Below are 26,872 nucleotides of genomic sequence, written 5' to 3'. Positions count from 1 at the left end.
AGATGCAGGAGGAGAAGCAGGATGACGAGGATGAGGAAGGCATGCAAGTGCCTGAGGCCGGAGCACGACAGCAGAGGAAGGCGGGCCATCATGCTCCTTTAACTATTGCTCGAGCCTTGCGCCAGCAGCTCATCCGTGAACACTTTACTGATGCCTGAGGACTCAGCGACAACTATTCCGCATGGACATGTTTATTGTTTGGAGCTGTTCCGTAATGTTGTGTTGTGTTATTGGAACATATTTCAGTTTTAATGTAAAATATATTTTATTCAAAAGTTTACAATGTACTTAACTTAACTTTAATAAAATTATTCTTGTATTAAACTTTACTTTAAGGTCACTTATAAACTTGTAAATTTACATGACTTACAAAAAACTTTTAATTTGAGAAGTTACAACAGTAACAATAATATCAACAACAGCAGCAGCAAAGAAAGGCTGCACCCATCTCTCATCCCCCTTATTCGAAGACCAGCCGCTGCACTTGATCTTGGACTCTCCACCGCCTCTGCCCGCAGGCGGTGGCGCAGTGTCCTGGGCTTGGTACCAAACTTATTCCTTCTAACATCTCAGGTACTGCGCACGTCTTGAGGGTGGGGGGGCTTCAGCATCAGGCGGCAAGTTGGAGGGCCCAGGCGGCAAGTTGGAGGGCCCGGCTTTGGGCTCTTCAGAGGCTGGTGTGGGGATTGCAGTGGGAGTGGCAGTTAATTCTGTCAATGGGCGCGGGGCCTAGGCGTGTTCCCTTATTGCAGCAGCTAACTCCAACATGCCATCCCTCATGCACCCTGATAGTGTCTCAGTGGCCTGCAACGTTCCCTCCCTCATGGCCAGTGACCTGGTTTGCACTACCTCTGACATTCTCTCCCTCATGGCCACTATTCCCTCACTGATGGTCCCGGATATCATTCCCATTTCTCATGAGAGTGTTGTTACTTCTCCTGACAGTCCCGCTACCTCATCACTCACCCCACTGATGGTGTCCAGGAGTGATCGGGTAAGGTCAGTGCTCTTTCCACTCAATGTCATCATCTGAATCACATCTGTTACATCCTGCATCTCAGGAGAGCTCTCCTTTCCCTCCTCCCCAGGGATGTGGCTCGCACCACACCACTGGAACCCACAGCCTGAGAAGGTGGGGCCCTGGGTGTGCCTTGCTGCACTACATCACTGGGACCTGCAACCTCGGAAGGTGGGAAACCATGGAATGTCCCAATATTCAAACCACTAGTCACAGAAGGGGCTGGCACCTCCATGAGCAGCACTTCCTCCATATTCAGTACAACAGTGGGAGTTTCATCCAGCTCCAACCCCTCCCCCTTCCCCCCATGTTCTTGGTCTGGAGGGTTGGATTGGAAGATGTTCTCCTCTTCAGGCTCATCCTCGTCTGAATCTTCTTCTGCATTGTCTGGGTTGGCCTCCAGTTCTGCAAAAGATAACAGAAGTAGGCTCACACATCACAGACCAGGCAGCAGGTTGATTTGAAGGGCTTCGATGAATTTGCAGGACTTATCCTCTCCCTTGAGTGTGGGCCCAGCTTATGCAGTACTGATTGCTTTTTTCCAGGCAGTACCCATCAAAGCAGCAACCCTCTCTTCCAAGGGTGTCAGTGGGTGCAGATTTGCCGGGCCTCCTCCTGTTCGAGTTCTTTCCCTTTTGTTATGTGCCACCTTCCTCTGCAAAGATGAAAATGCAACTTTTTATAGAGGATGTCTTTCTGCTGGGTGGGACATATACAGCTGGTCACATTTACAATTGCATTGAATAAATGAAAATATTACTTACACTAACTACTTGACCAAGGTTCTGCCATTTCCTTTTACACTGGCTTCCAGATCTCGTGGTGTTCACCACTGCGCAGTAATCTTCTGCAACTTGGTTCCAGCGTTTCTTCATTTCTTTTCGTGGAACATTTATGTGACCTCTGCTGGTATCCAGCTCCTGCCATCTGTTCTCAATCACAGTAATTAATGCCTCCACTTCTTCCAGTAAGAAATTCTTGGTCCTTGCTCCACGTTGCATCTTGCATTGCTCCAGCTGTGATTTTCCAATGCTCTCACAGCACTCCTTCTCACACACACACACACAACTGGCTCTTTAAAAATGGCTGATTGCGAAATCCGAGCTGTACTGAGCATGCGCGTCCATTGGAACGACGTCAAAAACGTAACTTTTTTCCCGCGCAGACAGCAGCCTGAGATGACTGGACACGCTGCGCGGCGCCAAATTCGAATTATAGATCAGGGAAACTTTGGCAAAATATTTCTGCCACATTTCTGGCCTAGAAAACCTGGCATAACTCTGGCAATATGCCAGAAAACGGACTTGGGGAAAATTGAGCCCAAGCAGTCAGAGATGAGGGGTAAAAATGTGTAAGATGGATATATGGTAAGAAACAGAGGGTGTAAATAGGGTATCCTAGAAATCATTTTCAGGGTCCAATTTTTAATATATACCAGTGGCAGGAACACTGGTATTGTAAGCAAAATCTCCAAGTTCACTGTTAATATTTAGAGGAGGCAGACCAAAAGTTACTCCAGTCAAGTGAAGTATCCCTTCAGATAGTCAGCACTACTTTTGTAATGTTTACTTTTGGGATCCTGGGCATACAAGGTGGTAGTTCTACATGCTGATGTGAGAGAAGAAAATTATTCATTTGTTTGCCTGATGTGAGTCTAAGATTTCTTATTAAAATTAACATTGATTGAATCCAACAGGGAATGTGAAACACACTCATCACTTTGTAGAACCCTGAAATGGCCACCTCTAAAATATTACAATATTACTCAAAAATTAATAATGTGATTGCATAGTTGGCCATACTGTTTGTGGTGAAACAGGGAATGATTTGATGGGAGTTCCCAGGACCATCCCCACGTTGCAAGTTTACGGTTTCTGCCATGCTGTTCAGACTCGACAAACATAGAAACATAGAAACATAGAAAATAGGTGCAGGAGTAGGCCATTCAGCCCTTCTAGCCTGCACCGCCATTCAATGAGTTCATGGCTGAACATGCAACTTCACTACCCCCTTCCTGCTTTCTCACCATACCCCTTGATCCCCCGAGTAATAAGGACTTCATCTAACTCCCTTTTGAATATATTTAGTGAATTGGTCTCAACTACTTTCTGTGGTAGAGAATTCCACAGGTTCACCACTCTCTGGGTGAAGAAGTTTCTCCTCATCTCGGTCCTAAATGGCTTACCCCTTATCACAGACCCTGAAACTCAACAATGTCCACCGGATGTCTCAAGGCGCTTTACAGTCAATGAAGTAATTTTGAAGTGTAGTCACTGTTGTAACATAGGAAAATAGATTAAAGTATAGGACGGTTGATGAGCAGTGGCAGACATTTAAGGAGATATTTCATAACTCGCGTCAAAAATATATCCAAATCAGAAGGAAAGACTGTAAGAGAAGGGATAACCATCCATGGCTAACTAAGGAAATAAGGGATGGTATCAAGGTGAAAACAAGGGCATACAATGTGGCCAAGCCTAGTAGGAGGCCAGAGGATTGGGAAACTTTTAAAAGCCAGAAAAGAATGACTAAAAAAATGACAGAGAGGGAAGATAGATTATGAAAGTAAACTAGCACGGAATATAAAAACAGATAGTAAGAGTTACTACAGGTACATAAAAAGGAAAAGAGTGGCTAAAGTAAATGTTGGTCTCCTAGGTGATGAGACTGTGGAATTAATAATGGAGAACAGGGACATTGAATAAAAATTTTGTATCGGTCTTCACGGTAGAAGACACTAAAAACATCCCAATAGTGGATAATCAAGAGGCTATTGGGAGGGAAGAACTTAATACAATCACTATCAAGAAGTAGTACTTGGTAAAATAATGGGACTAAAGCCGGTTAAGTCCCCTGAACCTGATGGTTTACATCTTAGGATCTTAAAAGAAATGGCTGTAGAGATAGTGGCTGCATTGGTTGTAATCTACCAAAAATTCCCTGGATTCTAGGGCGGTCCTAGCGGATTGGAAAACCACAAATGTAATGCCCCTATTTAAAAAAGGAGGCAGACAAAAAGCAGGAAACTATAGACCAGTTAGCTTAACATCTGTCGTTAGGAAAAGGCTGAAGTCCATTATTAAGGAAGCAGTAGCGGGACATTTGGAAAAGCATAATTCAATCAAGCGGAGTCAGCATGGTTTTATGAAAGGGAAATCATGTTTGACAAATTTGCTGAAGTTGTTTGAGGATGTGACGAGCAGGGCGAATAAGGGGGAACCAGTGGATGTGGTGAATTTAGATTTCCAGAAGACATTCGATAAGGTGCCACATAAAAGGTTACTGCACAAGGTAAAAGTTCACGGGGTTGGGGGTAATATATTAGCATGGATAGAGGATTGGCTAACTAACAGAAAACAGTCAAGATAAATGGGTAATTTTCTGGTTGGCAAAGAGTAACTAGTGGGATGCCGCAGGGATCGGTGCTGGGACCTCAACTATTTACAATCTATATTAATGACTTGGATGAAGGGACCAAGTGTAATGTAGCCAAGTTTGCTGATGATACAAAGATGGGTGGGAAAGCAAATTGTGAGGAGGACACAAAAAATCTGCAAAGGGATATAGACAGGCTAAGTGAGTGGGCAAAAATTTGGCAGATGGAGTATAATGTGGGAAAATGTGAGGTTATCCACTTTAGCAGAAATAATAGAAAAGCAAATTATAATTTAAATGGAGAAAAATTGCAAAGTGCTGCAGTTCAGAGGGACCTGGGGGTCCTTGTGCATGAAACACAAAAAGTGAGTATGTTGGTGCAGCAAAATCAGGAAGGCAAATGGAATGTTGGCCCTTATTTCAAGGGGGATAGAGTATAAAAGCAGAGTAGTCCTGCTACAACTATACAGGATATTGATGAGGCCACACCTGGAATACTGCTTACAGTTTTGGTCTCCGTACTTAAGGAAAGATATACTTGCATTGGACGCTGTTCAGAGAAGGTTCACTAGGTTGATTCCAGAGATGAGGGGGTTGACTTATAAAGATAGGCAGAGTAGGTTGGGCCGATATTCATTGGAGTTCTGAAGAATGAGAGTTGATCTTATCGAAACATACAAGATAATGAGGGGGCTCGACAAGGTGGATGCAGAGAGGATATTTCCACTCATAGGGGAAACTAAAACTAGGGGACCTAGTCTCAGAATAAGGGGCCGCCCATTTAAAACTGAGATGAGGAGGAATTTCTTCTCTCAGAGGGTTGTAAATCTATGGAATTCTCTGCCCCAGAGAGTTGTGGAGGCTGAGTCATTGAATATATTTAAGGTGGAGATAGACAGATTTTTGAGCGTTAGGGGAATAAAGGGTAATGGGGAGCAGGCAGGGAAGTGGAGCTGAGTCCATGATCAGATCAACCATGATCTTATTGAATGGCGGAGCAGGTTCGAGGGGCCAGCTAGCCTACTCCTGCTCCTATTTCTTATGTTCTTATGTAAGGACGGCAGCCAATTTGCACACAGCAAGCTCCCATAAACAACATTCCAACAGGGAATACATTTCAAAAGTACTTCATTGACTGTAAAGCGCTTTGGGATATAATGAGGTCGGGAAAGGCGATATATAAATGCAAGTCTTTCTGTTAAAAGCATGTTAGCAATTTACATTAAATGTGAGCACCTGTAATAATAGAAATACTGCAAGAGACTGGATTAGTTTTTGAATCAGATGCATTCTTGTTTATATTTATTATGTACAAAGGGCACATTCATAGAAGACACATTCAATCTGGGGGAATAAACTGACATTTTCAACCTAGTCAGTGACTTTGTAAAGCAATTAGGAATAGCACTGTGCAATAATCTAGACAGAATTCATTAGACGAACCCAAAGCAACTAAAGTTACCAATATGAAAGCTGGCACTGATTGCAGGCATTGCAATTTTAAATTCCAACAACTATAACACAATGATTTACAAGTTCCAGTAGAGTCAATTACATAGAAACAACTAGCAATCCTGTTTAAAATATTTTAAATCAATCAAATATGCTGTCCAAAAATATTTCTCTGAACTTACAGCGACTTAAGTGTCATGCGAGATACAAGAGGCAAATGCAAGTTTTATGAGGCCAAATCAAAAGACTTGCTTTTGGATCATTTTCCGTACAAAGCAAAACCTCCAAACAACGGTTAAACAGGACGAAATTCGGTACCACCCGTAACAGCCACGAGGCGGGAGTTCCTGCGTCAAATGTGGAAGTTCTGCCCCGCAAGCTATATTGGGCTTACCGCCCCCAAGGAGCCCGCGTCCGCTCAGAGCTTGGTGGCTTGCGAATGAACAGGAATGAATGAGGAGGACGCATTCACAGAAAAGGGTTAGTGTAAATTGCCCGGAGTGGGGGGGCGGGGGGGAGGAGTTGGTGATTATTTGTCCTAACCTTTGCTTCTGCGCATGCGTCCCCCGAAGCGAGAGTTAGGACAAATAGTCACTCCGTTTAAAAATAAAGACCTGCGGCAAATGCCTCATTCAGAGTTTGTGTGTTGCAGATTGTGCTGAGATCTGTTCAGAAAATGACCAGGACCAAGCAGACAGCGCGCAAATCGACCAGAGGGAAAGCTCCTCGCAAACAGCTGGCGACCAAAGCGGCCTGGAAGAGTGCTCCAGCCACAGGCAGAGTGAAGAAGCCTCGTTGCTACAGACTCAGCACCGTGGCTCTGAGGGAGATCTGCCACGACCAGAAATCCACCGAGCTGCTGATCCGCAAATTGCCTTTCCAGCGCCTGGTGCGGGAGATCGCTCAGGACTTCAAGACCAACCTGCGCTTCCAGACCTCGGCCGTCATGGCCCTGCAGGAGGACAGCGAGGCTTACCTGGTGGAGCTCTTTGAGGACACCAATCTGTGCGCCATCCATACCAAGCAAGTCACCATCATGCCCAAAGACATCCAGCTGACCCGCTGCATCCGCAGGGAGCACGCCTAGACTCCCCCTGCCCGGGGTCGAAGCTTTAGCACCAAGTGCAACAGTGGCTCTTTTCAAAGCCACCAAATCAGCAAAGGAAAGAGCTGCGACCGGCGCCAGGCAAACTGTACTGTGCACACACCATGCAGGTCTTGTAGTGTTACTGTTGATTTCTGAGTTCTTAGTTCTGAGTAACTGGGGGTTTATAAAGTGCAGGCATTGAATATCTGCGGGTATGATTGAGGTTTAAATGTTAGTGAGATGCCCATTGACTGCACCTGTCCCTTGTGGGTCGGAATCTATAAGTGAGAGATTTGATAGTAAATTGATCCCACTCCACATAATGGGATAGATTTGAGAGAGAGAGAGAAAGAGAGTGAACGAGATGTCTGAAGACTGAATTTTGCCTTTAAAACCAACTCTTTTAATGTGGGGACAGGTGGGAACTTAAGTTAGTATTTGGAATATTTTAAATTATCCAGATCTGTAATTCTGGTTCCATCTTGTATGCAGAATAAAAGCGTAAAAGTCTATATGGATCAGTATTCAGGATGTATATACTTCTCCACTTGGTGCCTGAGGAAGAGAGTGTTTGAAGACCAAGGCTTCAAATCCAGCACTAAGCTTATGGTCTACAGGGCAGGAGTGATACCCGCTCTCCTATATGGCTCAGAGATGTGGACGATATACAACAGTCACCTCAAAACGCTGGAGAAGTACCACCAGCGCTGCTTCCGCAAGATCCTGCAAATCCATTGTTAGGTTGGACGCACTAAGGTCAGTGTCCTCGCTCAGGCCAACATCCCCAGCATCAAAGCATTGACCATGCATGATCAGCTCCGTTGGGCGGGCCACATTGTCTGCATGCCCGACACGAAACTCCCAAAGCAAGCGCTCTATGCGGAGCTTCGACATGGCAAGCGAACCCCAGATGGACACCCTCAAAGCCTCCGTGATAAAGTGCAGCATCTCCACCGACTCCTGGGAATTCCTGGCCCACGATCGCCCAAAGTGGAGGAAGAGCATCCAGGAGGGCGCTGAGCAGCTTGAGTCCGACCGCCGAGAACAAGCAGAAACCAAGAGTAGACAGCGGAAGGAGCGTGCGTCAACCCAGGCTCCCCGACCACCATTTCCTTCAACCATTGTCTGCCCCACCTGTGACAAGAGACTGTCGGTCCCGCATTGGACTCTTCAGTCACCTGAGAACTCACTTTTAGAGTGGAAGCAAATCATCCTCAATTCTGAAGGACTGCCTATGATGACTTCTCCCGACGGAATTATTGCTCCAATGAGAGACGGTGAGCCCATCAACCACTCATTCCCTTTATACTCGGTTCTTAACATCCGTTCATATTCGGCTCTCCTAACAACGTGTTCAAATGACAGCCCATCTCACATTCAGATTCTCTCTGTTTTGTTTTTCTCCAAAGCCTGTCCCTCTCTATATTGAGTCACTAATCTGAATATCCACTGCAGTGTTTGGCCATCTGGATTTCTACATATTCGACATGTTTATAACTGAGATTGTCTGAGGCTCATTTCTGATCAGAAAACTCCCAGCTTAATTGCAGAGATTTTATGTTAAATTAGATGTGGGATAATTGTGATCCATAGAACAGTAAGCAGCCCTTTCATAGATATTGTGGGTGGCTCTGAAAAGAGCCTCTGGGTTATTAGATTAAATCTTGTCCGCTTTACTTGCTCTTGAACGCACTGGTGGTTTTCTTGGGCAGCAGCAGAGCCTGGATATTAGGCACGACCCGGCCTGAGCGATGGTCGCCTCGCCCAGCAGCTTGTTGAGCTCCTCGTTATTGCGGATGGCCAGCTGCAGGTGTCTGGTGATGATGCGGGTCTTCTTGTTGTCGTGGGCCGCATTGCCGGCCAGCTCCAGGATTTCAGCGGTCAGACATTCGAGCATAGCAGTCATGTAGACCGGAGCTCCGGCACCCATATGCTAAGCGTAGTTGCCCTTTCGCAGGAGCCTGTGAACACGGCCTACATGGAACTGTAGTCTGACCCGGGAGAAACGAGACTTGGCCTTGGCCTGAGCTTTACCACCACTTTTTCCTCTTCCAGACATTTCCACAATCCTTACGTTCAAAGAAAGAATGAGAAACTCCTCCCACATCTGCCTTTCTTATACCTTCTGGAGGAATGCAGGGAGCGAACTTGTGATTGGTCGGTCTGTGGTGATTTTCATTGGTCTTTTCTGATTACCAATCACAGTCTGTTTAGCCCACCAATGGAACGAAGGTGGAAATTATTGTCCTCAATAGTCAGACCTCTGACGACTTTTAATTTCAAAAACCCCGCCAATAATTTTTAAAAGAGCAGATTATGTTAATAAATTTACCATTAGCCAAAGGTTTACAAAGAGGTTTTATTTCCTTTTGTCTTATGGCATATTTCCCTTGCAAATGGGAGGCTCTTACAATTGGGATTAAATTCAGCTTCTATTTCAAACTGTCTGTAACGGGCGGGAATCAATCCCCACTGATTCTGTAACAGGACACATTGCAGCTAAATCTTTGTAAAAGTGAGGTTTCATATATTATCGATCGATCCTCCGCACAGGCAGGAGTGAGACCAAAACTGGGAGTCCTTCTGTGAAAAGAGAAGAGGGACAGAGTGTTCAAATTACCCCCGTTCTGGTCTCTGTAAGAACTTCCTTCTAGGTTGTTACACTGCGGGGTGTCTCAGGTTAAAAAACGGATTGACCTGCAACTGGAATTTTTAAAAACATGAAAAGGGCTTGAGAGAGAATGTGTGACTAAAATCTGAGTCTCACCCCCTAAACAAGCTCTTAATTCGGCAGGCACTGTAAATGAACGGTTCTGAGAGTAAAGGGAAAAGAGCATCCAAGGACCATGTTTGTAGTTTACTGGGCAGGAAATTCAATAGCGAAGCTAAGGTCGAACCAGATAGCAAAGCTGCTTATCTGAGAATTCAAAACTAAATCTACAGCTGGGACTGCAAAGCTTCTCAAACACACTTGTTCAGGAAATAATTACAGTGATTTGAGTCTAAAGGGTGATGTGTTTGTGCAGCTCTTTTAGAGGGGTTGTGGGTGGCTCTTAAAAGAGGTTTGTTCTTTCAGGACCGCGTGGAATTTTACTTGAAGCTGGTGTATTTGGTCACCGCCTTTATCCCTTCTGACATGGTGCGTTAGGCTAGCTCCCCGGGCAGCAGCAGGCGCACGGCGGTCTGGATCTCCCTGGAGCTGATGGTGTGCGCTTGTTGTAATGGGCCAAGCAGGAAACCTCACCTGCGATGCGCTCGAAAATATCGTTCACAAACAAGTTCATGATGCCCATGGCCTTGGGGGAGATGCCGGTGTCAGGGTGAACCTGCTTCATCACTTTGTACATGTAGATGGAGTAACTCTCCTTCCTCGACTTTCTGCGCTTCTTGCTACCCTTCGGTGGTGTTTTCTTGATTACTTTCTTGGCGCCTTTCTTGGCGGTAACTGTTTTCTTTTCGTCAGGCATTGTCTCGTTCCATCCGGCACAGATTGAAGGAAACTTTGCTCGGAGCTCGCATTATATAGGCAACCCCACAGTCCGCCTACGGATGCGTCTATTTGTTCTGCCAAAATGGCTGCCTTGTCTGTGACTGGCTCTCCAATATAACTTGGCCTATTGCTGATTGGTCCCTTAGAGGATAAGCCACACCCTGAAACTTGTAATTGGAACCGCCCAGCCCAAATTCTGACTGACTTTCCAATTTGTAATTTGATCCATTTTGACTTCAGAAGCCACAGAAGATAGATCTCCCCAAAAGCCACCAAGTTCCAGCCAAAGTCCCTTAACCCAGCACGGATGCATCCCTGCCCCAGCCGAAGTCCCTTAACCCAGTGCAAGTGCATGACCTTACCCCCGTCCCCATAGATGGGGTATTGTGTGCGGATTGTTTACAGGTTTATTGGGTGTGAAGTGAATAGTGACAGTGTCATCACTTCTGGATTTCGTCCACCCAACGATGTCTCTTGTAACACATGCACCGAATTTGCACGCACCACGGGGTTGGAAGAACGTGATTTTGGATGCCGCTATTAAATCTTCTCTTAACCTTCTCTGCTCCAAGAAGAACAATTCCAGCTTCTCTAATCTTTCCACATAACTTAAGTCCCACATCTCTGGTACCATAAGTCTCCTCTGCACCCGCTCCAAGGCCTTAGCATCTTTCCAGAATTGAACGCAATACTCTAGCTGAGGCCTAGATAGTGATTTATAAAGATTTAGCATATTGTCCTTGTTTTTATACTCTATGCCTCTATTTGTTTTTTTGGAAGAAAATTTGTAGCGATACTTTCATGTCAAGGATATTTTTGCTCCCAAGCTTATAAGAACATAAGAAATAGGAACAGGCGTAGGCCATACGGCCCCTCGAGCCTGCTCCGCCATTCAATAAGATCATGACTGATCTGATCATGGACTCAGCTCCATTTCCCCGCCCGCTCCCCATAACCCCTTATCCCCCTATCTTTTAAGAAACTGTCTATTTCTGTCTTAAATGTATTCAATGTCCCAGCTTCCACATCTCTCTGAGGCAGTGAATTCCACAGATTTACAACCCTCTGAGAGAAGAGATTTCTCCTCATCTCTGTTTTAAATGGGCGGCCCCTTATTCTAAGGCATGCCCTCTAATTCTAGTCTCCCCCATCAGTGGAAACATCCTCTCTGCATCCACCTTGCCAAGCCCCCTCATAATCTTATACGTTTCGATAAGATCACCTGACTTCCAATGAGTAGAGGCCCAACCTATTCAACCTTTCCTCATAAGTCAACCCCACATTCCCCAAAATCAACCTAGTGAACCTTCTCTGAACTGCCCCCAAAGCAAGTATATCCTTTCGTAAATATGGAAACCAAAACTGCATGCAGTATTCCAGGTGTGGCCTCACCAATACCTTGTATAGCTGTAGCAAGACTTCCCTGCTTTTATACTCCATCCCCTTTGCAATAATGGCCAAGTTACCATTGGCCTTCCTGATCACTTGCTGTACCTGTGTACTATCCTTTTGTGTTTCATGCACAAGTACCCCCAGGTCCCGCTGTACTGCGGCACTTTGCAATCTTTCTCCATTTAAATAATAACTTGCTCTTTGATTTTTTTCTGCCGAAGTACATGACCTCACACTTTCCAACATTATACTCCATCTGCCAAATTTTTGCCCACTCACTTAGTCTGTCTATGTCCTTTTGCAGATTTTTTATGTCCTCCTCACACATTGCTTTTCCTCCCATCTTTGTATTGTCAGCAAACTTGGCTACGTTACACTCAGTCCCTTCTTCCAAGTCATTAATGTAGATTGTAAATAGTTGGGGTCCCAGCACTGATCCCTGCGGCACCCCATTAGTTACTGGTTGCCAACCAGAGAATAAACCATTTATCACAACTCTCTGTTCTCTGTTAGTTAGCCAATCCTCTATCCATGCTAATATATTACCCCCAACCCCGTGACCTTTTATCTTGTGCAGTAACCTTTTTATGTGGCACCTTGTCAAATGCCTTCTGGAAGTCCAAATGCACCACATCCACTGGTTCCCCTTTATCCACCCTATTCGTTACATCCTCAAAGAACTCCAGCAAATTTGTCAAACATGACTTCTCCTTCATAAATCCATGCTGACTCTGCCTGACCAAATTTTGCTTATCCAAATGTCCTGCTACTGCTTTTTTAATAATGGACTCTAACATTTTCCCAACTACAGATGTTAGGCTAACTGGTCTATAGTTTCCTGCTTCTTGTCTGCCTCCTTTTTTAAATAGAGGCGTTATATTTGCAGTTTTCTAATCTGCTGTTGATTAAAAAATGTGAAATGGTGAGCAAGATACCGTGTTTCTTTTCCCTAATGCTGTTTTTTTGCGTATTTGAAGAGTTACACCCATTTTTCGGGGACCCGACTACGCCAAAAAAACTAGTTGAAAGTTTCCCCGTTTTAACTTATAATTGTGGCCCGGCGCACATTGTCCTTAAGCTCTGTGGGTGGAACCTAAGATGTGCGCCAAAAAGATCGGGTTGCCACGGTAACGAGGGACACATTGTGGGCTGAGGCTGGAAAGTGAAACATACAAGACATTCTGGCCAACTCCCAGCAACCTACACAAGCACCTTGCAGCTTACCAACATGAAAATATTAAGGCGTCTTTGTGCCAAAAGGCTATCCTGTAAACTGAATTGGAAAGACCCCTCCCCTCCCACCCCTGCTGCTACCCGATGCCACTTCTAGCCCAGGCCGAAAGGCCTCTCTCCCTCCAGGAGCCGGTGCTGCTCCTAGCCTAAGCCGAAAGGCCTTCCTCTCCCCCGGAGCCGGTTCCACTCCTAGCCCAGGCCAGGAGACCTCCCTCCCCTCCAGAGCCGGGGCCGCTCCTATCCCAGGCCGAAAGGCCTTCCTCTCCACCGGAGCCGGTACCGCTCCTAGCCCAAGCCGAAAGGGTGGACAGACCAGACCAAAAGCCCCAGATTAAAGTGAATTTGAGATTAAAGACAAAAAGGAGACTGTTACGGTAATGGAGTTGTAGTACAGAACCTGTAAATAAAAGAGGTATTAATTACCCACTCATTCGCCCTCCCTGCCGCTGCTGTCCCGGCCATGAAACTGGATCTTCTGTGAGGATTCTCTTACCTGCCCTGATTTTGTTAACTGCCCAGAAGGTTTTTCAGAACGGATACATACGCCATCTCAAGAAAAATCGTAGTTCGCCAAACTTACATAAATAGCAAGAATTGGCGCAGGTGGCAGGTTATGCCCTCAATGAGATAAAAAAATCGTAGTCTAAAATAAACTGGCTTATTTACACTAGCTAAAATAAACAGTGAATTACGCTAGCGTAGAAAGTTTGGGGAAACTTGGAGATTTTAATTTACTCAAAAAAAAAACGGTGCATGCCAAAAAAACGGCGCAAATAATTGGGGAAAGTTGAGCCCAATAGTTTTAGTGTGGAAGATGCGCAGAGTACCTCGTGGTGATTATGGTCCACCAAGCCACTTATGATGTAAGCTTTTGTTGCATCCAGCTCATTCAGCACATTAGGAGAATCAGAGTTGAAATAAACCAGGCCTTCCTTCTTCATTGCTTTGCTGAAGTGCTTGGAGGTAACAGTGATTCCTTAACAGAGTCAAATTACAATAAAGCATGTCATTGCCATTAGTAATTTAACAACAACTTGCATTTATACAAAGCCTTTAATGTAGTAAAACGCCCCAAGGCGCTTCACAGGAGCAATTATCAAACAAAATTTGACACCGAGTCACATAAGGAGATATTAGAACAGATGAGAGGTAGGCTTTAAGGTGCATCTTAAAAGTAAGAGAGACAGGTAGAGAGGCAGAGAGGTTTAGGGAGGGAATTCCTGTGCGGAGTGCCTAGGCAGCTGAAGCACGGCCAACAATGGTGAGTCATTAAAATCATGGATATGTAGGAAGGCTAAAATTCCAGAGATCTCCAAGAGCTGTATGGCTGGAAGAGGTTACAGCGCTAGGGAGGGGTGAGGCCATGTAGGGATTCGAAAATGAAGATGAGAATTTTAAAATTGAGGCGTGCCAGACTGGGAGCCAATGTAGGTCAGCGAGCAGATGGAATGATGGGTGAACGGGACCAGATGGGCTGCAGAGTTTTGGATGAGTTCAAGTTTATGGAGGGTGGAAAAATGGGAGACTGCCCAGGAGAGCATTGGAGTAGTTACTCCATGAGTATCAACAGAGCGCAATGCCTTAACACAGTCTCGTGGAAACGACAGCTCCTGTTCTCCTGGCCAATCACTGCTATGTTAAAAACTTGAGTCAGTGTTTCCTTGTTTCCAGTTTGACAACTATTTTGTGTGAAGTTTCTTCATACCTTCCATTTGACCCATCCTTTATCATTCTCATCCATATTCTTCTTCATCTGTCCACCATGACTGGTCAAATAGTGAGAAAAGAAAACTCGAATTAATACCTACTCAAAGGATGAGGCTATGTGCAGTTCTGTTTTCTGGTGAGTAAAGGATAAGCGCTTAAGGCTGCTTAGTGTAGAAGAATCCTGAGATGAGGAGCGATTGCAAACATCCACGAGAAAGGGGACATAGCTACCAAGTAAGAGGCACACTTCTATCCAGGACAGAGCTGGTGATATACTTTCTGCTTGGTTCTGTCAATTATCATTCATGTACTGTAATGTGCTAAGTTTTACAAGTCAGACAGGAAGCAGAGAGTCGGGATAAATGGGTCCTTTTCAGAATGGCAGGCAGTGATTAGTGGAGTGCCGCAGGGCTCAGTGCTGGGATCCCAGCTCTTTACAATATACACTAATGATCTGGACGAAGGAATTGAATGTAATATCTCCAAGTTTGCAGATGACACTAAGCTGGGTGGCAGTGTGAACTGTGAGGAGGATGCTAAGAGGCTGCAGGGTGACTTGGACAGGTTAGGTGAGTGGGCAAATGCATGGCAGATGCAGTATAATGTGGATAAATGTGAGGTTATCCATTTTGGAGGAAAAAACACGAAGGCAGAATGTTATCTGAATGGCGGCAATTATGAAAAGGGGAGGTTCAACGAGACCTGGGTGTCATGGTTCATCAGTCATTGAAAGTTGGCATGCAGGTACAGCAGGCGGTGAAGAAGGCAAATGGTATGTTGGCCTTCATAGCTAGGGGATTTGAGTATAGGAGCAGGGAGGTCTTACTGCAGTTGTACAGGGCCTTAGTGAGGCTTCACTGGAATATAGTGTTCAGTTTTGGTCTCCTAACATGAGGAAGGATGTTCTTGCAATTGAGGGAATGCAGCGAAGGTTCACCAGACTGATTCCATGGATGGCTGGACTGTCATATGAGGAGAGACTAGATCAACTGGGCCTTTATTCACTGGAGTTTAGAACGATGAGAGGGGATCTCATAGAACATATAAAATTCTGAATTGGACTGGACAGGTTAGATGCGGGAAGAATGTCCCCGATGTTGGGGAAGGCCAGAACCAGGGGGACACAGTCTTAGGATAAGGGGTAGGCCATTTAAGACTGAGATGAGGAGAAACTTCTTCACTCGGAGAGTTGTTAACCTGTGGAATTCCTTACTGCAGAGAGTTGTTGATGCCAGTTCATTGGATATATTCAAGAGGGAGTTAGATATGGCCCTTACGGCTTAGGGGATCAAGGGGTATGGAGAGAAAGCAGGAAAGGGGTACTGAGGGAATGATCAGCCATGATCTTATTGAATGGTGGTGCAGGCTCGAAGGGCCAAATGGCCTACTCCTGCACCTATTTTCTATGTTTCTATGTTTAAGTCTTAAATAAAGTATCGTTGTATCCAATTGAAGTTGAGTCAAATTCCCTACAGAGAGGCGCAGTGGGAGTGGTCGGCTAAGTGCAGAGCCACCATAACTCTATGATTGGGAAATTGCGTAGTGCTCCGTTTGGGTGTGGGACTTCCTGTGCCAGGCGCGGAAGTCCTGCCCCGCTCGTGAAATTGGTGTCACTGCCCCCGAGAGGAAGTGGAGAGGAAAAAAACACGCTCCACTTCCTCTCCGGGGCACTAACAGGACGCAAATGGGGCGTTACCGAATTTCGCCCCCAGACAGCTGAACCTGGACTGCTCCTTGATAAAGACTGTTACTGATGTTTCAGGTCAGAAATACCAGCCTCCCCGGGTCTGTATGAAGTTTCTACGGACCCCGGAAGATATCGGAAAAGCCAGTTTTCAGCGCACAATGCGCATGCGCTGAAAACCGGCTTTTCCGATCTGTCGAGCTGGAGCATCTCGGAGCGAGGACATTTACTTGGGCAAGATTGCAGTATTTACCCATATCTTGCCCAGCAAATGTCCTCAAAATTCTTGCGCCTGAAAAAGCCAGCGCATAGCCTACTTTTACAGGCATAAGTGTTTAAAAACATATACAAATATAATAAAATTAAATTAAATAAACACATTTTATTGTTAAAAACTCTGCCCACTAAGGTAAGTTCATTTATAACCCGAATTACAAAACTTTAAAAAAATTGGAAAAATATTGTTTTTTTCTAAGGCATTTATTAACTTTAATTTCAATTAATTTTAATTATGTGAGGTCTGTTTTTTATTTTTTATTAGTGTGTATGTTTTTTTTTCCCATTAATAGCAATGTGAACTCGTAGATACGGAGTTCTCATTGTCATTAATGGGAAAGCTGTGCAATACAGTACCTGATTGGCTGAGCAGTCACACGTGACTGTATCTTCTGCGAGGAACCTGGAGGACGGGAGCGCGCTTCGCAGCGCGGGAAGAGAAGGCCTCCCCAACAGAATCGCAGGCTCCTCCCGGACCACCAGGTAATTTTGTAGAAATGTTTTAGATCGGAGGCAATTGCCCGTGGGAAGCTTCCGACCGCAATTTCAGCCCCGTCATGTTTAAGAGTGTTATGTATGCACGCCAATGATGTAATGATGTACTGTAACACTAGACCTATATATACCTTAACTGTACACCAGAGGATGTTGCTGCTGGAGACCCAAGGGTCACCTGTACACTGCAGGTAACCCAGTATAAAAGGGAGTTCACCTCTTGGTGTCCTCACTCTAGGAGCTACAATAAAGGACTACAGTCTGTACAGTTCAAGTGCCATACCCCTGCCTCGTGGGGTCATTAACAGAGTGCCTACATACACAATAATTGGTGACGAGATCACGAATTCCGCGCACGACATGTCTAATCTCAGCAACTTACAACAATTCACCGATGGGGAAGATTGGGACGCCTTTGTGGAAAGGTTAGAACACTTCTTCATCACCAACGACCTGGATGGGGCCACACTGGCAAACAAGCGCAGGGTCATCCTGCTTAGTAGTTGTGGGCCCACTATCCACGGCCTCGTCAGGGACCTGCTAGCCCCAGCAAAGACAACAACCAAGAGCTATGGGGAGCTCGTAGCCTTAATACAAGAGCAACTGAATCCCAAAGAAAGCATCCTCACAGCCAGGCACCGGTTTTACACTCACCAGCGCCCCGAAGGCCAAGAAATTGCTAAGTATGCTGCAGATTTAAGAAGGTTGGCTGCACCGTGTGATTTTGGCAATCACCTCACAGAAGCACGAAGGGACATTATTGTTCCTAGGATTGGCCATGAGGGCCTCCTCCACAAACTGCTCTCTGCGGACATCACAGTCACCCTGCAGAAGGCAATCAAAGTGAGCCAGGCCTTCATGATTTCGGTCTGCGAATGAATGATGACCCATACCCAGGACTTTAAACCGACGAGTGCAGTGGACAGAACGGCGACTTTCAAAGGCAGAAATGCTGCCCCGAGTCCCGCAACCCTGAGTCCGCCACATAGGGCCAACCGGCTAGCCCCGTGCTGGTGCTGTGGACGAAACCACAGGGCCCACCAGTGCCGCTACAAAGACTATACCTGCAAAGGCTGCAACGCGAAAGGTCACCTTCAGAGAATGTGCAGAAAAAACTTTACTCATTGCGTCGCTGAAGAGTTGGTTGATCACCTGGGCTCCAACACTGATGAAGACGAAGCTGCTCAACCCCAGAATTTATACCTGCTCCACCGAGAGTTCCACGTGGAAGATGGAAGTGGACATCAACGGAGTTCCAGTTTCGATGGAAATCGACACGGGGCAAGCCAGTCTTTAATGAGCCAGATGACTTCGAAAAACTTTGGAACACTCCCGCCGAATGACCAAAGCTGTCTCCTATTCAGGCAAAGCTGCTCACCTACACCAAAGGCACCATCCCGGTTGTTGGCAGCGTGGACATCCAGGTCTCCCAGGGTGGCGCAATGAATAAGCTCCACTTGTGGATTGTTGCCGGCGATGGTCCAATGCTGCTGGGAAGAAGTTGGATGAAGCAGGTCCAATTCGGTCGAAGCGATGATGGCTCCGGGCCCCAGCGATCGACATCCCACGCAGCCCTGAACTTGGATCCATTGCAGCACCTAGAAATCCTACCGTCCAGCTCGACTGCGGGGCGACAACTGCACAACACCGTGGCGAGATCACCCAACTCGAACGTCCAGACCTCATCTTCCGGGCCGTGGCAGGACTCCGAGGGAAGAAGATCGGTGGAAAAGGTGGATTACCGATGTCTGTGGCCGAACCTGAGAAGAAAAAGATCACCACAGCCTACCTCGAGAAGAGCGAGAAGATGGCAGTCGCACCACGAGGCGAAGAACCTAAAATCAAAATGGCCGCAACCAGACCATGAGCAGCAGTGTTGAAGAAGTGACACGTGGCACCGAGCGGCGAACCGGATTGGAAGGCCCCCTTAAAGGAGACCAGTAACCCAAAGAAATTAAGGGAACAGTTTCACTCTAGGCATAGCGATGCCAAGGACTTTAAAGTTAAAAAGTGCAGTAAGCGAATGCAGGTATGCAAATGTAACGTTGAATTGTGATGCCGGATTAACTAATGAGAAAAATGTAATGAATGCTTGTGAAAGTGATGTTCGCAACACGTTTGTACTGTTAAATGATGATGCTAGAAATTTTAATATGACAAATGTAACCCTGTATGGAGACACCGATACACAACAAAGTGTTGCAAGTGCTAAAAGTGATAATGTAAAGAGAGATAACTGTGTAGAATCGACTATCTGTGATCAGAGCCAATGTGTCATGTATGCAGAAAGTAGACTGTTAAAGGACACCGGCTGCTACAGGTACAATGTAAATGCCAGAGGTCTCCCCCCGTGGGAAACCCCCAGGTCCAGCGAGCTACCTGACCATGTAGTCTGGGCTTTTGGGACAAATGTGATACCCCAGGAAGGGCTCACACACACACACCCAGTGGGAGCAGACACACTGCAGGGACAGTGGTCAATGGGCAGCACAGCCACCACTACTGGCAACCTGCCCCAGATCAGCCCTACACCCCCTGGCCACCAGGGCCAACACGGGGAGCGAGAGGCCAGTACCCTCCAGCTTTTCTGGGATGACCAGACTTCCACTACCAATGGAGGACAAGGAGCCCACACAGCCCTGTGGCCCTGCCCACCACCAAACACTACCACTTACCCACTCTACAGTGTATGTACCTTACCCATTGCACTGGCTCCACCACTGAGGAATACTCCAACAGTGACACCCTCATGGTCTGTGTGTGAGGGTGGGGTGGGGGGGGGAATGAATGAGGGCAGCCTCAAGCTCAGGCTCGAAGGGTCGAATGGCCTATCCCTGCACCTATTTTCTATGTTTCTATGTGCTTTCAGCTTATTAACTCCTGGATCTCCTGGTTGTTCTCGACGAACCAGTCTTGGTGTTTCCTGGTCGAGTGACCAAACGTCTCCTCTCAGATCTTAAATATGGAGGCCTTGAGGGCAGACCAGGCGCTGTGAGCACCCTGTGTCTCTGGATCACTGTGAGTCGCCAGGTTGTTAGTGAGGTGCTGGCTGAATAGCGCTTTCTTTGAGTGCTCCAGCACTCTGTTTCTGTTGCCGCCTCTATTTTTGAGCAACATTGATGGACCGAGCGGATTAGGTGGTGGTCCATCCAGCAGTCGTCAGCTCCTGTCATGGCACAGGTGATGGGCACATTCTTGCAGTCCCTCGCTTGGACGATGACGTAGTCTAGCAGATGCCAGTGCTTGGATCGAGGGTGTTGCCATGAAGACTTGTACTTGTCTTTCTGACGGAACAAGGTGTTGGTTATGACACAGCCATGTTCTAAGCATTTCGTCAGGAGGAGATTACCGTTGGAGTTCGTTTTCCCTATTGGGGCTGCGAATTCAGGGCCTCTGATTCTCTCTCCACAAATGCTGCCTGAGTTGCTGAGTATTTGCAGCATTTTCTGTTTTTATAATTATTCTCCAATCAAATCGATTGATAAGATTGTAAACGGTGTTTGTCTTGGTATCGGGGAATTGTAAAGTGGTGAATTTTCAATTGGAGATCTTCTTTTACGATGTGAAACAGGCTCCTATGATTGCTTTCAGTAACTGTAAGAGTTTTGTCTGGAGTTCCAAGGCAGTGTGGCTGGCTAATCTGTCAAGGCGTACATTATACATGTGCATATATAATGTTTTAAAAAACAGCGTTTGAAAATAGGTTTTAATTAAGCAAGTTCGGGATTCAGCACACACGGAAATCCTGAACTTGGCGGTGTATTTCAAAGGCGGTATAATATGGCCACTATATATATTGTCTGTGTGCATCCATCTGTATGCAGACAGGCACAGCAGGAGGGGTGAAGGAGCGGCAAGAGTTTGTAGAAGGATGTGACCGGGGCCCAGGAGAGGCGTGAGTCTGGGGCCGAGAAGAGGTGAGGACCCAGGGGCGGCACGAGCCAGCCCACTCTGCGATATGTGTGCGCACTAGGCCTGTGCAGCAGAGTTGGTCTCCAGTCGTCTTGGATAATCCTTGCCACTGGACCAAGGCCTAGCTCTGTCAGGCCCGTGTGGTGGCTTGTGTGCAACGGCCACCACACGTTAAAAAAAATCCAAGCACAGGCATCTTCCACCCTCCAAGTTGTACTTCTGGACCTGGAATTTTAGGTCCTTCATTGAAACGGCTGTGAACTCATCCCTTTTTGGCGTGGAAGCAAATGGTCCTCGCTTTGAGGGACTGCCGATGATGATACTTAAACGCATATAAACATTTCTTTCCTCTCCCTTTATATTAGCTCCCGATATCTAGTTCTACAGCTCTGACTGTGTAAACAACGGCCTCCAGTCATTCCTCGGTTCGCTTGACATCGCGCGCGACTCCACCTCCCGACGTGGCGCGTGAGCAGCTGTCGCCGCTGCGTGCGTGCGCGCGGCTGCGCGTGTGTGGGTGGGAGGGCGCGCGCTGAGCTGGCGCTGCGGCGGTAGCTGCGGCTCGCGCTCAGGGACAGAGACAGAGACAGGGAGGAGAGCGTGAGGACCAGAGCCGCATTTCACTGACTGACAGCGGCTCGCGCTCATCACTCACCGGCTGCTGCTGCAGGGCGACAAATCGCAACCAAGGAGAAGCAGTTGTATTGCATAAAAAACAGACAAAAGTACTGCTCCGATATTTATCTGTATTGGTTAGGCGAACAGTTTTAATTAGAACCTATTTTCAAACGCTGTTTTTTAAAACATACATGCGCATGTTATTTTTGCGCATTGAATAACAACAGGTTGATTTGTGTGCAACACCCCTATCCGCAGGGTTAAGCTTATAAGTATTAGATTCGTTGAGTCTATTTGCGATCTCAATACATCGGATCGAAATGAGCACTAGCGGTGAGTAGAATGCTTTATTAAATACAATTATTTAATGCGATTTTTATTTTACGGATAGTGTAGGTTTAATGTTAATAGACGTGGCTGTACTGCAATAGTATTGGCGTCAATGGCAGTGGACTAACATGAATATATACTTCAACTACTGTTAATGCAATCACATTTTATAAAACAAGTGATTCGTTTGGCAAATATTTTTTTACAGTAAAAATTGTAATGGTCTGAGACATTTTAATGGTTGGAGTCATGCGAACTTACAATGTAGTTACTGGAAATACTGAGGTGTACTTTAGGTAACTAAAGCGCACAGGATACTGAAGCAAATTGACGTGTTTTCAGGTTTGTTGCACTTCAAAAAAAAGTCAATTTCGTTTGTTACAGTCCCGCGAAGGACCAGTTGCAAATCACACCAGCAGCATGTCTAGGATTATGTGTGGGTGTGCGTTACATTGCACTCTCTTTGGGCCCCACCCTGCAGTTTGTTTCCCTATTAAAATGCATATTAGTAATTCTTTGAGTGACCATCGAGACCACTGTGAAAGTTTGATTAAATCTAAATATAGATAGGAACGTAGCAATACAATATGCACAGTGACTACTTTTAGACGTTGACACATCTAACACGAGCTCAGCTTTATCATGTGTCTGCTAAATAAATCCCTCTCTTTCACACCACATTAAGAATTAATACTGCTGTTACAAAGATGGTGTATTAGTTACATGACATCTTTGCATATCTATAATCTGATACATCCAAGACAGGAGAATGTTAATTCAGAAGTATAGGTTCAGAGGGGTAGAGTTTTTGCTTTGAGCGCAATCAGCAATCTGGGCGCAAATTGTGCATAAAATTGCGTTGGTTTTCTGAAGGGAAGTTATGATTCAAGTTTCTGCTCAAAGTCATTTGCATAATCTTCCATGAACCAGTGCAATCAGACAGCGTTTTAGAACATAATTGTTTCTTTTTCCCCTTTTATTAAACAATATTCCTTGATGTATTATAAGCGGTAAGCAGTTCAGTTTTATTAATACAGCTGAAAATGGCATTATTACAAAAAATAAGCATTTGTAAGAAGAGTGTCAAATCTAACACCTGTGAGTAACCGGATTTCCTTAGTGTACACTAGTCAGTCTCTTAGTAAATTAAAGTATTTTTTAATATTTAAAAACTTTTAAAACATGCCTACTAGTGGATTTGCGCCTAAAAAGAAGGCTTAATTTGAAGCGCCTCCTCGAAGGACTGCAATTGGCAGAACTTCGCCATATTCATTAATTCGATCGGGAGTGTGGCCAAATTTGTGGGCGGGTCCAGCTTCCAGCACAATGGCCCTGAAATCCCAGTTGTTTCTTCCCGCGAGCGTTCGACTAAAAATAGGAGAAAAGATGCGCACTTACCTTTTGGTCAAACGCTCACCAGAGATTCCGAACTCGAGGCCTCCTCTTGTGCAACGGAACGCGTTCATGTGGGACATCTGTAGTAGTCACGTGAGCCTCGACACCCAATCACAGTAAAGTATATTCATTCATAGTAATAGGAGTTTTGTAAGTCCGAAACTCCTATTACATTGAATGAGAAACACTCCCAAACACCCAAACACTACATAAAAAATAAACAAAAACATCTCACATAAATACATTATAGAAATTAAAGTTGATAGAAATGTTATTGAAAAAAAATATTCACTGATTTTTTACTTAAAAGTTTTAATTATACTTTAAAATAAAATTACTTGAGTGGGCAGGGTTTTTAAACATAATATGTGTATTTTTAAATTTTATTTTTATATGTTTTAAAACTCTTAGCCTACTTTTACCAGCATATGAGCCTGCTTTTACCAGGTGCAAGAGTTTTAAGGACATTCGCAGGACAAGAGATGGGCAAATAGCCCAATCTCTGCCGTGGGAATGTCCTTCTCCCGAAGATGCGTGCGATCTGTCAAGCCAGAAACTTGACGGATTGGAAAACGAGCTTTTGCGGTGGCTTCCCAGTTCCATACGGACCCGGGAAGGCTGGAATTTCAGGGCCAATGTTTTTGAAACCAACATAAAAAATCATGGAACTCAGTTTGTGCTGGATATAACATGCGCTTGAAATTCCTCAATCTTTTACACTGGTTTGGCCGATTTCGGGTGAATTGTGCTGAAAAAAACAGTGCAATCTAGTGGAAACTCTACCCCTCTTTTTTTAAGTTTGATTGGCCAACTGAGATTAATTGCCACTTTCATGTTGATGCAAGGCAGTTTTAGGTGTATATGAAAATGAAAATTGCAATAGAAACATAGAAAATAGGTGCAGGAGTAGGCCATTCGGCCCGAAGAGCCTGCACCACCATTCAATAAGATCATGGCAGATCATTCACCTCAGTACCCCTTTCCTGCTTTCTCTCCATACCCCTTGATCCCTTTAGCCGTAAGGGCCACATCTAACTCCCTCTTGAATCCAATATCCAATGAACTGGCATCAACAACTCTCTGCGGTAGGGAATTCCACAGGTTAACAACTCTCTGAGTGAAGAAGTTTCTCCTCATCTCAGTCTTAAATGGCTTACCCCTTATCCTTAGACTGTGTCCCCTGGTTCTGGACTTCCCCCAACATCGGAAACATTCTTCCTGCATCTAATCTGTCCAGTCCCGTCAGAATTTTATGTTTCTATGAGATCCCCTCTCATTTATCTAAACTCCAGTGACTACAGGCCCAGTAGATCCAGTCTCTCCTCATATGTCAGTCCTGCCATCCTGGGAATCATCCTGGTGAACCTTCGCTGCGCTCCCTCAATAGCAAGAACGTCCTTCCTCAGATTAGGAGACCAAAACTGAACACACTATTCCACGTGAGGCCTCACCAAGGCCCTGTACAACTGCAGTAAGACCCCCCCTGCTCCTATACTCAAATCCTCTAGCTATGAAGGCCAACATACCATTTGCCTTCTTCACCACCTGCTGTACCTGCATGCCAACTTTCAATGACTGATGAACCATGACACCCAGGTCTCGTTGCACCTCCCCTTTTCCTAATCTGCTGCCATTCAGATAATATTCTACCTTTGTGTTTTTGCCCCCAAAATGGATAACCTCACATTTATCCACATTATACTGCATCTGCCATGCATTTGCCCATTCACCTAACCTGTCCAAGTCACCCTACAGCCTCTTAGCATCCTCCTCACAGCTCACACCGCCACCCAGTTTAGTGTCATCTGCAAACTTGGAGATATTACACTCAATTCTTTCATCTAAATCATTAATGTATATTTTAAAGAGCTGGGGTCCCAGCACTGAGCCCTGCGGCACCCCACTAGTCACTGCCTGCCATTCTGAAAGGGACCCATTTATGCTGACTCTCTGCTTCCTGTCTGCCAACCAGTTCTCTATCCACGTCAGTACATTACCCCCAATACCATGTGCTTTAATTTTGCACACCAATCTCTTGTGTGGGACCTTGTCAAAAGCCTTTTGAAAGTCCAAATACACCACATCCACTGGTTCTCCCTTGTCCACTCTACTAGTTACATCCTCAAAAAATTTCCAGAAGATTTGTCAAGCATGATTTCCCTTTCATAAAGCCATGCTAACTTGGACCGATCCTGTCACTGCTTTCCAAATGCGCTGCTATTTCATCTTTACTAATTGATTCCAACATTTTCCCCACTACTGATGTCAGGCTAACCGGTCTATAATTACCTGTTTTCTCTCTCTCCTTTTTTAAATAGTGGTGTTACGTTAGCTACCCTGCAGTCCATAGGAGCTAATCCAGAGTCGATAGACTGTTGGTCAATGATCACCAATGCCTCCACTATTTTTAGGGCCACTTCCTTAAGTACTCTGGGATGCAGCCTATAAGGCCCTGGGGATTTATTGGCCTTCAATCCCATCAATTTCCCACCTAATAAGGATTTCCTTCAGTTCCTCCTTCTCACTAGACCCTCGGTCCCCTAGTATTTCCGAAAGGTTATTTGTGTCTTCCTTCGTGAAGGCAGAACCAAAGTATATCAGCGCTCTGGCCTCCAAGTGTACTAAAACAGGAGTGAGAAAACCTCCAATAGTTAATCCTATCATATTTTGATTTTGATATTTTAAAGTGCTGAGCTGGTTCACTGGACCTCGAAGAGACTTTGTAAGATTACTCTTGGGTATTTTTAATATAAGAAAAAACAGGGACTCAAGACTCCCATTTTCTCCTGATGTTAAAAGTTAATTCTCCATGGAACGCAAGTATGTGCATGCTTCCAAGCAACATGCATAGTGATCTTTTGTTACTGAGTTCAATGTGATTTGCAGCAAGATGCTCATGATAATATAACTTCAGTCTGTCTTGCTAAGGGTTATGTTCTACCGGTAGCAGTCTGAGACCATATCTGTAGTATATCTGTGATCGAAGAAATCTGCCACAGAAGATCTCCCTATTCAATCTCCAAATGCTTTGTGATTATTTTTAAAACAATTTTTTTTAAATTGGGTTTTCACTGAGTTCTCCTTTTAGAGAGATATGCCTATAAAGAATATAGTGAATGTTGGCTTTCATACCTTCTCTCTCTTATTTTTGCTGTGTACATGTGATGATGTAACTGTATGAGAAGGGTTTTATCTGAATTGTAAAATTCAAATATCATCAGGTAAAGTGACAATAAGTGGATATTTTATCATCTCTTTATAAAAGTGACAAGCATTTTTGAGACTTTTGGCACAGACTATTAAAATGTTATAACTGCTATGAAAGAAAAAGCTGACTAAACAAACAGGGGCCGAAATTGCTCCTTCTGATGAGGCCTCTGGCCGCTGGAAAGCAGCGGCCCCGGGGCG

The 26,872-nt window shown here is 45.3% G+C and overlaps 3 protein-coding genes across 4 annotated transcripts in view; 2 read left to right on the top strand and 1 right to left on the bottom strand.

Annotated features, from left to right (window-relative positions):
• LOC139246151 (uncharacterized) overlaps positions 1–23,536 on the bottom strand; it is a 32,654-nt gene extending 9,118 nt beyond the window's left edge. The window contains exons 1-3 of the mRNA XM_070871391.1: positions 23,468–23,536; positions 14,753–14,813; positions 13,875–14,023 (exon numbers count right to left, since the gene is read on the bottom strand). Coding sequence (XP_070727492.1) covers positions 13,875–14,023; positions 14,753–14,768 — 165 coding nt within the window. The 5' untranslated portion in view covers positions 14,769–14,813; positions 23,468–23,536. The remainder of the gene's footprint in view (positions 1–13,874; positions 14,024–14,752; positions 14,814–23,467) is intronic.
• LOC139233837 (histone H3, embryonic-like) lies at positions 6,522–6,932 on the top strand. Its single transcript, XM_070864410.1, has one exon. It carries the CDS (start codon positions 6,522–6,524, stop codon positions 6,930–6,932), a length of 411 nt encoding a protein of 136 aa, XP_070720511.1.
• ablim2 (actin binding LIM protein family, member 2) overlaps positions 21,675–26,872 on the top strand; it is a 743,081-nt gene continuing 737,883 nt past the window's right edge. For both annotated transcript variants that reach the window (XM_070871385.1, XM_070871380.1), the window contains exon 1: positions 21,675–22,072. In XM_070871385.1, the coding sequence (XP_070727486.1) occupies positions 22,060–22,072 (13 nt within the window). In that variant the 5' untranslated portion in view covers positions 21,675–22,059. The remainder of the gene's footprint in view (positions 22,073–26,872) is intronic.

The sequence above is a fragment of the Pristiophorus japonicus genome, chromosome 2 (genome assembly GCF_044704955.1).
Source record: "Pristiophorus japonicus isolate sPriJap1 chromosome 2, sPriJap1.hap1, whole genome shotgun sequence".
Taxonomy (NCBI): Eukaryota; Metazoa; Chordata; class Chondrichthyes; family Pristiophoridae; genus Pristiophorus; species Pristiophorus japonicus.
This window is presented reverse-complemented; position numbering and strand designations above follow the sequence as displayed.